Source organism: Indicator indicator, chromosome 24 (genome assembly GCF_027791375.1).
Source record: "Indicator indicator isolate 239-I01 chromosome 24, UM_Iind_1.1, whole genome shotgun sequence".
Lineage (NCBI taxonomy): Eukaryota > Metazoa > Chordata > Aves > Piciformes > Indicatoridae > Indicator > Indicator indicator.
The window spans coordinates 7,742,349-7,756,024 of NC_072033.1; the positions used below are offsets into that span (position 1 = coordinate 7,742,349).

The 13,676-nt window shown below is 40.4% G+C and overlaps 1 protein-coding gene across 1 annotated transcript in view; it reads right to left on the reverse strand.

Moving 5' to 3' along the window:
- Nucleotides 1-8,389: 8,389 nt before the first annotated feature.
- ATP9A (ATPase phospholipid transporting 9A (putative)) overlaps nucleotides 8,390-13,676 on the reverse strand; it is a 57,871-nt gene continuing 52,584 nt past the window's right edge. The window contains exons 25-28 of the mRNA XM_054391778.1: nucleotides 13,085-13,193; nucleotides 11,699-11,756; nucleotides 9,614-9,817; nucleotides 8,390-8,526 (exon numbers count right to left, since the gene is read on the reverse strand). Coding sequence (XP_054247753.1) covers nucleotides 8,390-8,526; nucleotides 9,614-9,817; nucleotides 11,699-11,756; nucleotides 13,085-13,193 — 508 coding nt within the window. The remainder of the gene's footprint in view (nucleotides 8,527-9,613; nucleotides 9,818-11,698; nucleotides 11,757-13,084; nucleotides 13,194-13,676) is intronic.

Here is a 13,676-nt window from a genome sequence, read left to right on the forward strand (position 1 = left end):
CCCCTGCCCTTGCAGCAAGATAATGAGCTGCCTACCATCTGCTGCAGTCCAGAGGGCTCTCCTCAGAGGTCCTATTCTTTAATCCTTGGAACAAGGTCAAAGACAAAAGTAATAAAACGTGGTAAGTGTGAGTCATTCGAGCTCCCAGTTCTAAATCAGCACCTTGGCTGGCCCAGGAGAGACAATTCACACATGGGACCTTCCAGACCAGAGTGACAGCAATGGCAGTGCCTGTGGTGGTCCAGGAAGCAATCACAGCAACAGCAGATGCAGGAAACAGCAATTCACTGGAAACACTGGGTCAGACCAGAGATGTTGTCTGACAGAGGGAATACCAATCCTTACAAATCTTTTATTCAAACCTTTTATTCAAAACCTTAATCTGAGACTGACGCAGGGTACAGAGGCGTTGCAGAATTCTGCCTCTGTGGGCAGCATCCCCTTCTCTTTCTTGGCTCAGCACCAAGCAGCTTTTCTTTCCATGGCAGTTACGCCATTGCTGCTGGAGCAGGTAACACTCTCCCTCAGGACCATTACACAGCATTTTTTACAATGGTTTCACTGAGAAATGGTTTATTCTCATTTTGAGTAGGAATCCTGATCAACAGCAATTCCCATCACTTTCTGACAAGCCACACGTTGCTGAAATCTGCCACTGTAGGAAACAAACCCAAAGTGACATGTCTTAAAAAAGAGGAGCCAGCACAAGGCAGATCCTTGTCTAATGGCAGAGAAATATGCCTACAGCAGAGCTATGAGACAGCTTTTTCAGAGCAGATGTGCAACAGCTGGGTAAATCCACTGCCTGATGAAATCTCAAGCACAGGAGATACTCACTTCCCAAGTGTCCCCCCCAAGGTAGGTGCTCCAGGAGTCCTCCTGAGCTGACTAAGCAGAATCCTAAAGCACAATCAATTCACCTTTACTCATGATCTTCATTTATATTGTGGGTAATTCTACTTTAACCCTGGTAAAGAAGTTTCTGGATATGGTTAAGCTACTCAGAGTGTACATTTAGAATAAAATCTGTTTCACATAAAAGGACAAATGAGAAAGACTATTACCCCCATCTTTAATACGCTAAATTCTTTTGCACAGATTGTTCTTGTTACTGCTTCTTTCTGTGAGAGAATCTGAACAGCACACAATATTCCTCCTTACGTGCACAACTGCAGCAAGCCAAAAGAGGAAGGCTTTAAAGTGGGAATGCAATGATTTTAAAGCCCTTTTTGTAACCTACTCACTCAATACTAGCTAGGTCTTAAGCCACAAAAGGAAGGAAGAGCAGCAGAGGGAAGGGCAGTCTTCTGAAGGCCAGATCCTGCAAGTTACTGACCATCACCACTCAGTGATCAAACACCAAGTAATCTAGAGAGCCCCACACCACCCAGAAAGTTTTAGGGCCAGGAAATGCCAGTTTGTGGCCCAAGAAAACCAGAGCATCAGTTTAGATACTGATGGGTGCTGGGCAGGATTAATTGCTGCTGGTAATTACTATCACACTCAACAGTTCTTCCTTGCATTACCTTTTTGCAGTTGCAGCAAAGCTATTCCGGCAGCCAGTCGCTACTCACACTCTCTGAAACTCACCTTTTTTCATATGCAATTGCAAAACGTTTATCACAGATGTAACTTGCAGCTGCAGTTATAGGTTTAAGATGGAAGAACTTTGCAAAATGGTTTGATTTGGTTTAACCAATAGTCCATATAATAAGGACAGTTTCTATGAAGCCTGAAATCACATTCCTGATATCAGAACAATAATAAATCTGAATACTCTGTGGAATAAGTTTCTATAGGATTATGGTGCAAGAAAGTTCAAAAGTCAAACCAAGAACATTGTTCTGCATTCCATGTTCTGCCACGGACTTGCAGCCTCAAGAGCGCAAGTTCTCTCTGCCTCCATCTCCTAGCTGTGAAACAGGGGCAGGAGCAGTCACCTTCCTCTAATGAGGATTTATCATGACAATATTTAATGCCATGGAGAGTAGGCTGAGCAGGTGCCATGACTTGAGCCATCAGAAGGTAAAGACAGAGGGGATGCTGGCAAGGCTTTCTCCTCTCCGAATGGTTTAAGGTAAAGAGAAGATTCTGTACATCTTCATACAACACCTAAAGCTCAGGGCCACACTAAGATACCCCATCACCAGCATCTATTTATTTATTTATTCTTTTTTTTTCAGAAGAAAGGAGACACTAGTATATAATACAACCACAATTTGAAAAAATAAGGCTGCTGGCATTCTTTGGTAAAGCTAAGGCTGAAAACTTATCCCAGGATGCACGATCTTCCAAAAATGTGCCAACCCCTGCAGTGTTCAAACTTGTGTGACCACAGCCACATGAAGAATGAAATTAAACCCCATGGAAATCTTTGACATTTCTACTATTATGCAATGTTTGGGTGAAAAAAAAAAATACAGAAATTCTCCTTCCCTTTTCAGTGTGAGTTCAGAAAAACTATTTCTAGCTTTTTTTAATTACACATTTCACCATTAAAAAGAAACCATCCATAAATTAAAAGAACCACTAACTAAGGCTTATGTAACCCATTTGGAGTGGGAAATTGGTAACACTTGGGAGTGAAATCTGGTGCTGTAATTTCTGGAGTCTACAGCATTCATTTGATGTGTGCAAACACCACAAAAATTGTTTATTTAATATTTGCATTCACTATTTTACACAAAAAAGAGTAGTATAAAAAGTTAAGATGCTGGCATATGGGTCCTATTGAATCTAAAAGCAAGCCTTTAATAAATATGTAATAATCTGAGGGCTAGTTCATCACTGCTGTAGTTAAATTTTGTCTCCTAAGATACGGATCTACTTTATCCGATTATATTATTTTGGGGGGTGGTGTGGTTGGTTTTTTCCCCCCCAGTGTTTATGGCTCTATTACACTTTTTTGGTAGAAATCTGTCATACTCTGTTCTTAATCACCCTGATTGAAGTTTCCCCTGTGGAGAACATTCAGCGTTAACCTCCTGCCTCTCCCATTTCTGACCTAGAAGTGAGGCAGCCAGCCCTAGCCCTGGGACTGCTGATGTGCAGAGCCAGTTACTTAATCTAATGTGCAAGTGATGAGCACATTCCAAAAATAGCTATTCCTAAAGCTGTTGCATCATTGCTCTTCCAGGAGCAGCATACATATATTTTAAACAAAAAGCTTTCTCCTAATTGACAGCAGTGAGTACCAGGAGGAACAACCATCTTCTCCTTAGCTGGTGTTGCACTACAATTTGCAATGATGGTTTGGCCAGAATCTTCCCAAATGAGCCAAATCTCTTGAAAATGAATTTACAAATTGCAGGGCTTGTTTCAAATCCTCGGGACAGTTGGGTACTCTGGGACTACCTGGTTGTAAAGACAGCAGCAGGCAAGTGGAAGCCTGGGGCTGAAGTTCCACCTGGTGGTCAGTCATAGCAGCCAGGTCCTCTCACTGATGTGGTGGCAGGACAGCAGTGGGAACCAGCAGCCTGACCATAGACAGCAGAAGCTTCTCTCTGTGTTCCACAAAGACAGAAGCCACACCACCAGGCTACAATGATGACCTGCAGAAGGCAATCTTGCAGGAAGTCAGTAATGAAGCGAAGGGCTGCAAAAGCTCCCACCAATACTTAAAAATAATATTTTAAAAAATATATTAACAATCCCACCACCCTTAAACCCCTTCCTGTTAAAACTGTTAGGAAACTGCTTATAACAAAGAAATTAATGAAGCAGATCTCCATGGATCAGCAGAAAGCACTGACCATTTCTCAGATGCAGACAAGTTACAGGGCCACAGTGTAACTTACAACTCTGTCTAAACACACCTTGGACTGATCATGCCAGGACTAACTCAGGTGCATCATACAAGGTGTATGTGGATGAAGTAAAGAAGTTGCATAAAATTTATTTTTCCACCTTGTTTTACAACATTCCCTTTTAAGGTTTTACACATCTGCAACATGTAACTTCACAGAACAATAAATAATTTGCATTCATATTTCTCTTGAACCAAGAGTATTTACACATTTTTAAACTAGATGACAAGTACAAAACATCGGCATCACAGTAAATATCACTTTGACACCAGAATCCACTTCCCCCAAATAAAAATTAAATTAACATTTTTTTAACAATTTAAACAATTAAAAATGTTCTCAAAGGCATAGAAGTACACAAGTTGTAGTAGGCAGTAGTAATGGACCATATTGGCAAAGCTGTAGAACCCAGGATTTCATGCAAATTAAAGAGTTCATTATTTATGAAGTAACTAATAATAAATAAAAATAAGAGTCCATCCAGCTCACACTGAAGATTTTAGTGGGCACTGGGCTGGAGATGAGTCAAACCTCATCTGAACAGTTGTGTTTAAAGATCTTGCAACAGTGAGCTGCATGCAGTAGTTGTTCACATACCTGGTTTAGAATACTGCTTGTGCAAATCAAGGATTTATGATGCATCATATAGTGCAGCAGCTTCCTTCAAAAGACAAAGCCAAAAGATGAGCTTTAGGGATTCAAACATCTGACTCTGGGGCTCCCTGACAAACTTAGCTTGACTACAGCAAAACTTTCCTCAGCAGCTGCAGAGGATGAAGAGGGGTCATCACAGTGTTTAACTGTAACAGCTCAGACCACAGGCAAACACCTTTGGTGCTCTATTTGGTCCAGGTGCAGTTGTAGCTCTCAGCACATAGCTGTCAACACCAAGGGGACACCAAGGATGTCACTCATCACTCCTCAGGCCTGCACAGATTTAAGCTGCTGCTGTTGAATAAAGAATGTTGCATTTCAATTGTGCTGTGAGCCGAGCAAAGCAAATGTTTGCAAGGATAAACAGAACAACCTCTATGGAGATGATAAAGCCAGAGGTAAAGAAAATGAAAACAAAAGACCAAGCAGAAGACACACCTGGAATTACTGCAGAGACGCAGGAAGAGAACAGTGCAGGTCACAAAATTTCCACGTTAGCTAACCACCACAGCAGCACAGCACAGAGTGTTGGCTTCCCTGAAGCAGCCACGGGAAGCAGGAGCACACTGTGGGACGTACGCTGCTACCCTATGGCTTGCAGCACAGTCCCAAAGCACACAAGTTAGATGAACTGCTACAGTACATAAACCAGAACAACAACAACAAAAAAAAAAAAAAAAAGGAAGAGGAAGACCACTAAGGCTACAAGCAATATGCTACATACAAGAAAAGAACGCTTCACTCCCAATAAGCACAAACTATAAACATACTACAGGAAAAGGATTAAATTAAATTTCCCTTTATTCAAATGTACAGTAAGTATGAGAATGGGTATTAAACTTTGCTTTTAAAAACCATTTTAAAAATAACTTAAGAGAAATAGATTGCAGACGTAAAGTGCTAAACTTGCAAAATACAACAATCACTCCTCTTTCCTGCTGTTGGTTAGATGGCAGTTTTCATTTTCTGATTGCTTTAAAAAAACGCAGGGTATACCCAGACAGAAACTGCTTCCTGGATTTACAAACCTTGTGCAAAAACACTAGCTGCAAAGGAACATAATTCACACCCCAAAACACAGCTAATAGATTACTACCAATGCCACTCAATATGGGTTCTTTAATAAAGTTATGACTCAATAAATATAACCCAAATCACGAGTCATTCCCTTTCTTGGTGTAAGCTAATATTTTGCAAATATGGTCCACTCAGTGTAAACTGTATTGACTTGAGGAAACAGTGAATTCTACCCTATATATGTCTCAAATATTTACATCCAGTAGCATGGCACCGTTATTCTTGCAGGACATTTAACTACTGATACACACTAGATAGGGACAGGGCTTTACAAAGGTAGGTTCTGCGATGCGTTTGCCAACGGACGGGAGGGACCTGACTTCTCAGTCACATGAAGTGGCCCATAGAAATTCTTGATTCTTCTAGTTACATCTACTTAAACCAAATGCTAGCTGGGGACTCCAGAACACCTGCATGGCAGACACTATCCAGGAACTGTAGCAAGTCACGATAAAGATAACATTAAGTATCTTTTTGGCAAAGAGGCATCATTCATACAAAGCTGTTAGCCCAACTCCCCCACGCACAGGCAGTTCAGACACTGTTTTTTTTTCTGCATGACAAATCACTGAGAAGGCTGGACTTCTAAGGCCTTTCCCAACAGGAAAATGCATGTCAAATAAGTAGAAATGTCCATTATTGTTCCTTTCAGGAAAAAAAAATAAAAGGATAAAGGCAAATGTTTGAAGTTATACGAAAAGTTCAACACTAAGAACTAGGTTTGCTTAGCCAGTTGGTTGTTTCTGAAGGTGGTTACTATGTATCAAGACTTCAGACAAGAGCCTGATCAGAAGACTGGCACAAGAGAAAAAGCAGTGAGCTAGATTAAAGAGCGTTTGCTGTTCTTATTCCTGAAGGATTTTGAAACATGATTTTCTAAATTAAGAGGGTTTTCCCCCACATGAAATAACAACAAGGTCACAGGGGCTTGTATCTTCCTCTCACTCTGAGCCACACACATTATGAAGCACATCAATTTTTCTCTGCATCTCCTGGAACTTGCTTCCCCTCCTCTTTGATATTTACTCTCAGGAACTCAGAGCAAGGAAGGAAGGCAGGTCAGATTGTGCAAAACATTCCCCAGAGCAATTACCACACATCAACCACACAAGCCATTGCTACCCTAGATCTGAAAATTCAAGATGTACCACTATGTGTCAACACAGACTCCCAGTTCTTTGAAAACAGCACTCCCATTTTCTCTTGATTTTCACACCAGATCTTTCAATGCAGCACTGTGCTGCTTGCGACAGTGGAATGCCTGTAGCAATGGCAACTGGAGCTGACAGTCCATTAAAGTGGTTCAGCATGGCACAGAAACAACCAGGGAGCTTCTGCTCCTCACATCAGTGTGGATACCCTGCCTTGAGACAGAAGGGAGCTCAAGGTCTGGGCTCTGCCACTCCTGGTCCCTCTGAGCAGCTGACCAATAACAGCACCAAGCAGTGCCAGCTCTGACTGTGGTTTTTATGATGTGGGAATGAGACAGCAAGCAACTGATTTAGCAAAGACTAAACAGTCATTAGATGAGGATGGCTGCCACTAAAAGCTCATTCATGTCTGATGCAGGGACCAAACCATAAAAGGTTCCTGTAACTCTCTGTCCTTCTGAGCAGCTTAAGTACATGTTACTCTCCTGACAGTATCATAATGTGGGCCAATGCTTATTAGAAAAAAAAAAAAAAAAACAACTAATTGAATTTAGCTTTTGAAAATTAAAAATAAATGCATACATTTGGTTCTGCACACAAGTCTGATGCCTTCGTATGAACCCCACTCCTGTGATTCAAGTTTGGTTTTTAGAGCAAACCCAAGTGCAAGATTCTCAAAACCTGCCCCTCTGCAGGGAGTGTGTCATGAACAACACCCACCTAGGAGTGCCTCAGCTTATTTGCAGCTCATCCTCACAGTTTCACCCTAACAGGAAACAGATTTTGTGTAGCTGTGAGGAGTAGCAGCTCTGTGACCTCTCCTTTCAGTCTCCAAGGACTCAAGACACGTCTGCCACATTGTGTACAGAACAGTACGAGTCTCTTCTCACGTTGTCAACATTTCAAGTCTGATCAACCGCAAATTTCTTTTCCAAAGAGGATTTGCTTTACTTTCAATAATTTTCTCCTATACAAGTAAATACAGAGTAAAGCCAGTTCCTTTTAACAGGAAGCACAAAAGCTAAACAAAACTGAATCTCTTAATTTTGGGTAATTTCTCTCTATTTATCAACGACTGGATACCTCCAAATTCACTAGGGTGAGCACACTGCATCTGGAGGAAAATCTCAAACACACTTAGATTCTCCAGTGTGTGTAGATCCGACAAGCTGGAGCCCCATTATGGAAATAGCATGCTATAAATCAGGAATCAGCTGTCAGCAGTATAGTGCATCACCTACATTAAGGGATTTCCAAGATGTAAAAATAATGTAATTACTTGAACCAAAAAGATAAATAACATAAACCAACATAACAATGCAAAGAACAGCACAGATAACTTGAAAAAGTAAATCTGTCACATGTAAATTCCAAGGTCAGTTAGCAGCTTTCAGATACCTTTAACCATGCATGAGAAACCACCATCATCACAGTTATGTGCATTTGACCCCAGTTAAGTTGGATAAAAAGTGACAGGAACTGGATGAAGTAACAAGTGCCTCCACCCACCAAAACCCTCCCTTTTATCGTGAGGTTTCCGTTCAGGGCAGTTGTGAAGCCTTGTTCAATAAAGCAGCATGTAACAGAGATTACCACATGATCCTTATGCAAATATTGGACGGATTCATTATAGTAACAACTACATGATTCTGCCTCTCAGCCATGTGCAATGTTTGTCTCTGGTGTGCAAGGAGAGCAGCCCTATGATGTCAGCTTCGAGTAGCTTGGGGGAGAAAACCTTCGTCTCAGGTACTTCAGGACGTAGAGGGGAAGGCAGCTCACCAAGGTGATGACAGTGACTTTCCACAAGAATGACAAAGTTGCAATGAAGTAAACATCTGTTATAAAGGAAAGAGAACAAACTCAATGAGGATGGGAATTACCTTCCAGGAAAAGGTGCAGAAAAGCAAATCGATCTACCAATGCTTCTTAAACTGCTGCACCACCTCCACATTCAGGTTCAAAGCTCATACAATACTTGCTTCCTCACTCTTCTGCCCTTCCACAAAAGATGCAGCTTTCTGCACAGCACATCTCAGTAAGGCATGCAACACCCCAGAGGAAAGTGCCCATACATATCCCATCAGAAACAAGGCAGTACTAAGCATCCTTTAAATGGACTCCATGTCCTCTGAATCTGGGAACTGCCCCTGCTACTTTGCTGGTAGTCCAGCAAACACATCTCTTGACTGAGATACACTACCTCAGAATCTTTGCAAAAATAGTTGCAGCATGGTTCAAAATGGAGCTGATATGCCCATATGTGAGAGACACAGACGTAGCCCATTGGAAAGCCATCCTCCTTGTCTTCAGAGTTAGCAAAGAGCTTTATGGAAGAAGTAGTGACACCTTGTGGTTCCTGAACAAACCCTATGGATCTGATATTTACAACTAGACAGCTACTGAGGAAAAATCTGGGATTCCTCACCCTTTTTCCTTTATTCAGTGAAAAGGATTAGTTCTTTTTCAGACAACTGAAAAAAAACCAAAATCAAACCCACAAGATGAGGACTCCAATGAAGCAGATAAAATGACCTAAGTTTTAGGAGGCAACTTCTTCATCCAGTTAAAAGTTGAAATCTTTCAAACCAAAAAGAGGCTGAAATATGTAGACTCCAGTTCAGTTTCCACATGGACATAAAGACCATGTTACAGACCATGGCTGATATGGGGAGCTCTGAAAGTATGGATGAGATTCAATGGGCAGCACACAGTCTGCTCACTACCTTTACCTCTTCTACCATTTTGTTATTGGAAAGAACCACAAATATTATTCAAGTGCCTTCAAATCTAATGCAGCTTAATTTGATCACTGTAATTGCTGCTGGCTTGGTCAACAGCACTTCAGCTCAATTCAGCTTTTTAGAGTTCTGTTGCTATTCAGGTCATAAACTAACCAATTGGAGAAAAGGTATTTAACCTTACCAATAAACTCATGTAAGAAGACCAGAGAAGCTATGTAGCAGGAGAGACTGAGCAGCTCGGCCACTATCATGAGCCAGTGCCACGTCTGGATCGTCAATGCCACCATCAGTAACTCAGTGAGAATCAAGGATGTGAAGGAAATCGCAACAATGTGGACAAATTCAGATTCAAAGAGGAGGAGAGCTCCATACATGATGATACTACCTGCAAGGGAATGCAATACTTGGGTATTTTATTCAAACACCAGTCTAAGATCTAAAACCCACTGTTAGGACTGGGAAAGGCTGAGACTGTTTTTCACAGAACCTGATGAATGTAATGACAATGAATCAGTTACTATTTAGGAAACATAACTGATGGGAAGACAGGGAAAAGTTACAGCAGAGGTGCCCAGGCTTTTCTAACAGTCTATCATGTTCACAGACACATGGAGATAGGAAATTAACACACACTGTTTTGGCAGCTGGAGATTTCTAACATCACAAAAATCTATCCTCCCAGAAAAGCAGTTGGTTACTACTCAGAAGCTAGAAGATATCAAATACTCCTAAAACCTACTGCATTGCCTCAGTGCCCAGATGGAAGCAAGGTGCTGAAAAGTTGATACAAGTTAACCTCTCTTTGTATTATTTTGGCCACTCTACATTTTCCCTCTAAAAGGAGTACCCATGAAAGCTCTGTTACTGATGCATTGTTTTATGCTGCTATTGGGGCTGGCCAGAGAATGCTCACAACACCCTGCACAGCCACCTGCACAAATAACTCATGTTAGCAGCATGACTAATCTGCACCAACATCCATCACACTAGGCTAGCTTCAGAAGGGAAAACCTGCAAGTGACTAGAGCTTGAGCCACAAGGTTCAAATCCAGCTGTGAACTTTCCAAAATTTAGGACTGCTCAAGTTTTCAATCAGGCTCATCTCTGCTAGCAACTAGCCCCGTTGTTTGGCCTGCTGTTTTCTAGTTATTTAGCACATAAGGAGTGAAGTCACTTTAACCAAATACTGTAACCAGATAAGGGTCTTAGCTCAAGAAATCTTTCCCTCAATGCATCACTTTCTGGCTTTAGCTTTCCACCACTTGTGAGTTTTCTGTAAATGCCTTGGCTTTGCCATCATAGTTATACAGCAGCAGCAGACCATCATTTCTGTCACAAGGTTTTACCATGTTAGATTTCAGAAGATAACGCTAACAGAGCTTTAAAATTCTTGTATGGATTTCCTAATGAGGATGGTAACATCAGTTAAATCATTAAGGATTATCTGCTTCTTTTGGCACATTTATCCTGTCTCTTGTTGATAAAGTGGTTTTGGAAAACAACAAATTCTGTCACAGACTCATTTTGCCACTTTCGCTTTATAGCTTCTATGTCATTTGCAAGTTTCCATGATTCCTTGATTAACATTTACAGAAGGTATTTGAGTTTGAGGTTACTTGGTAAAAAAAAGACAAAATGAAACAAAAGACCTTCTTAGACATACACCCCAATTATTACATCCTCTCTTGGGAAACAGATGCATTGCAATTAAGGCACTGGCTTAACTGTTTTAGCAGCCTAATTAGAGTGTATGGGATATGATCAAGAACCTGAGCCCTTCTCTAGTCCTTCATTACAGATGGCTATGAAATAACCAGAATTATTGCCACATCTAATAGGGTTTAGATAAAACACATGAAGCTATAGATTCTGTATTTTGCATGACTCAACCTGTATATAGGTCTGAGAACCTTTATCAAAAGAAAGCTAGCTCTACTCTACAGATGGAGCAATTAAAAGCATCAAATGAACTTGCACAGAGTTACAAAGGATGGAACCAATAGGAAGAGGCATGATGCTCTGAAATTCTACATTGCTGCCCATGACAGGTTTGACCTTTTGCTGCCAATATTTTAGTCTAGATAATTTGTTCCTCTGGTAACATTCCCAATATTTTCTGTGGAAAAAAAAAAAACAGTTCTCTATTTTCCCAAGGATGCATTGCTAAAGTCACTTCATGCCATCCTTAACTTCCTGCAATACAAGAATTTAGCTATTCTTCCTTCATTCAAACATCTAAAAGCACAAGCAAAAGTTGATTTCTTACCTTGATAGATGCTTATTAAGACCCATATTAAAAACGTTTTGTATGACAATGGTCGTCCCTAGGAGGGGAAAGGAAAATAAAAAGATAAAATTCCACTGGGATATTCTTTCATGAACATTCACTTACAGATCAACCCATCAATTAATAAAAGAGAATCTGAGAGTGATTGGGAAAGAAAACAAAACAAATCAAGTAACCCTGAGGCACTGTCTCTTTATTCTCATTTTTCATGATCTATGAAGGAAGCTTGAGACTGTGGAAGCTCCCTGCTTGCACAGCACCATATAGCCTTGTTCTTATTGCACACAATTAATTCAGCACGAAGATGTCTCCTGAGTTTAGTCATTGAACTGTGAAATAAGAGGTGTGTATACACACACACGTGAATATATTAAGATTATATTTCTAGACACACATGTACAAATCACCATCATATTGAAGGCAAATAGGTTTAAAAAAAAAAAAGCATCTCCAGCCAACACAGCTATACCAGTACAACCCCCCCACTATGTTTAGGCCTAAGGATGGTTAGAGAATTAGTGGTTTATGACATAAGAGACAACATACAAGTGAAACCAGATGGAGACTTATTCAGGCTGCTGGAAAAACAGGCTTTGCTTCTGAGAGTATCTGTTTAACAGAAATCCTTGAGGGAAAGGATCTGTTGAATAGTCAGTCCACCCTTCCCTTCAATTAAGAAAGATGTTCCCAGTCTGCATACCCCAGTTATTCAAAAAATTACCCAGGGAAGAAAAAAAAAAAAAAAAAAAACCAAAAAAAAAAACCAAAAAAAAAAAAAAAAAAAAAAAACAAACAAACCCCAAACAACAGAAAAAGCAGAGACAAGATTTATCTTCATGTTTCTACAGTATGTATCAAATAAAGGTTTTTTTTATAAAGACAAGGATCTGACCTTCATGGTAAAGCTACAAAAATGGCACAGCAACCAAATCCTTAGGTTCCTTTAGATCATCCTCAACGCAAATTTCTATTCAAGAAACTCTGTGATAACCTCCTCTTGCCATCAGAGGAGCATATTCCTCCTTCACATCCCCTTTTCCTGGCTTCAGGGTAGCGCCAAATCCCCAACAACTTCTCTCTCCCCTTTATTTTGGAAGAGATCAGTAATATTAAATCCTTAGAATTACCCACAGAATGGAACTTCTTTTTCCCCAGCCGTTTTTAATAAATTGCATCTCATGTAGCATTCAAAACCAAACTGCCAAGAAATCTGCTTATATCTGTTACTTCAAACCTGCCTTTACCACAATTTTGCTTGATAAAAATTCTGTATCTACTGATAATATATTTGACTTCACGCATTTAGAGTTTCAAATCAAGACAAAGATCTTGCTTTAAAAACAGACAAAGAAGAGTCTCCCACACCTTAAGAAGGTCTTTGTAGAGCTCTGGGTATAACATTGCAACTTCAGATTTCACATCCTTGTCCAGGACTAGAGAAAACACTGGAAACATTGTGTAAATTGTGGAGTACCTGGAAGAAGGTAGAAGACCAATAAATTACCTAAGGTGTAGATGAGAACACTAGTCTTCAGGAAGGGAAGTGCAATATTCTTGAAGTACACATGACATCCCATATAGAACACAAATGGAACATAACAGTTTTGCATGTAAAAAAACCCAGCAGAACCTGCTTTCTGAATGCCTTTTGATTAGAAATACTCATAAAGAGGTGTTCAAGTATTGCAGCTGGTGTTACAAGGTTATTAATGTAGACAAGGACAGACCTGTCTCCACTCCAAAGTTGGCTCTACAGTTCAGGTTTGATCCTGTTTGCTTCAGAAGGCAATAGAGATGAATTTGCTGTTCCCTTTTTAATTGTATATTAGAAAGTCTATAAAGTCACAGGATTGCAGGTGTAATTCCAGTGTTTCAGACAGGAACTGTCTGGGGGTTCCAGTTCCAGCTGGGGTTTGGAACTAGATAATCTTTAAGGTCCCTTCCAACCCAAACCATC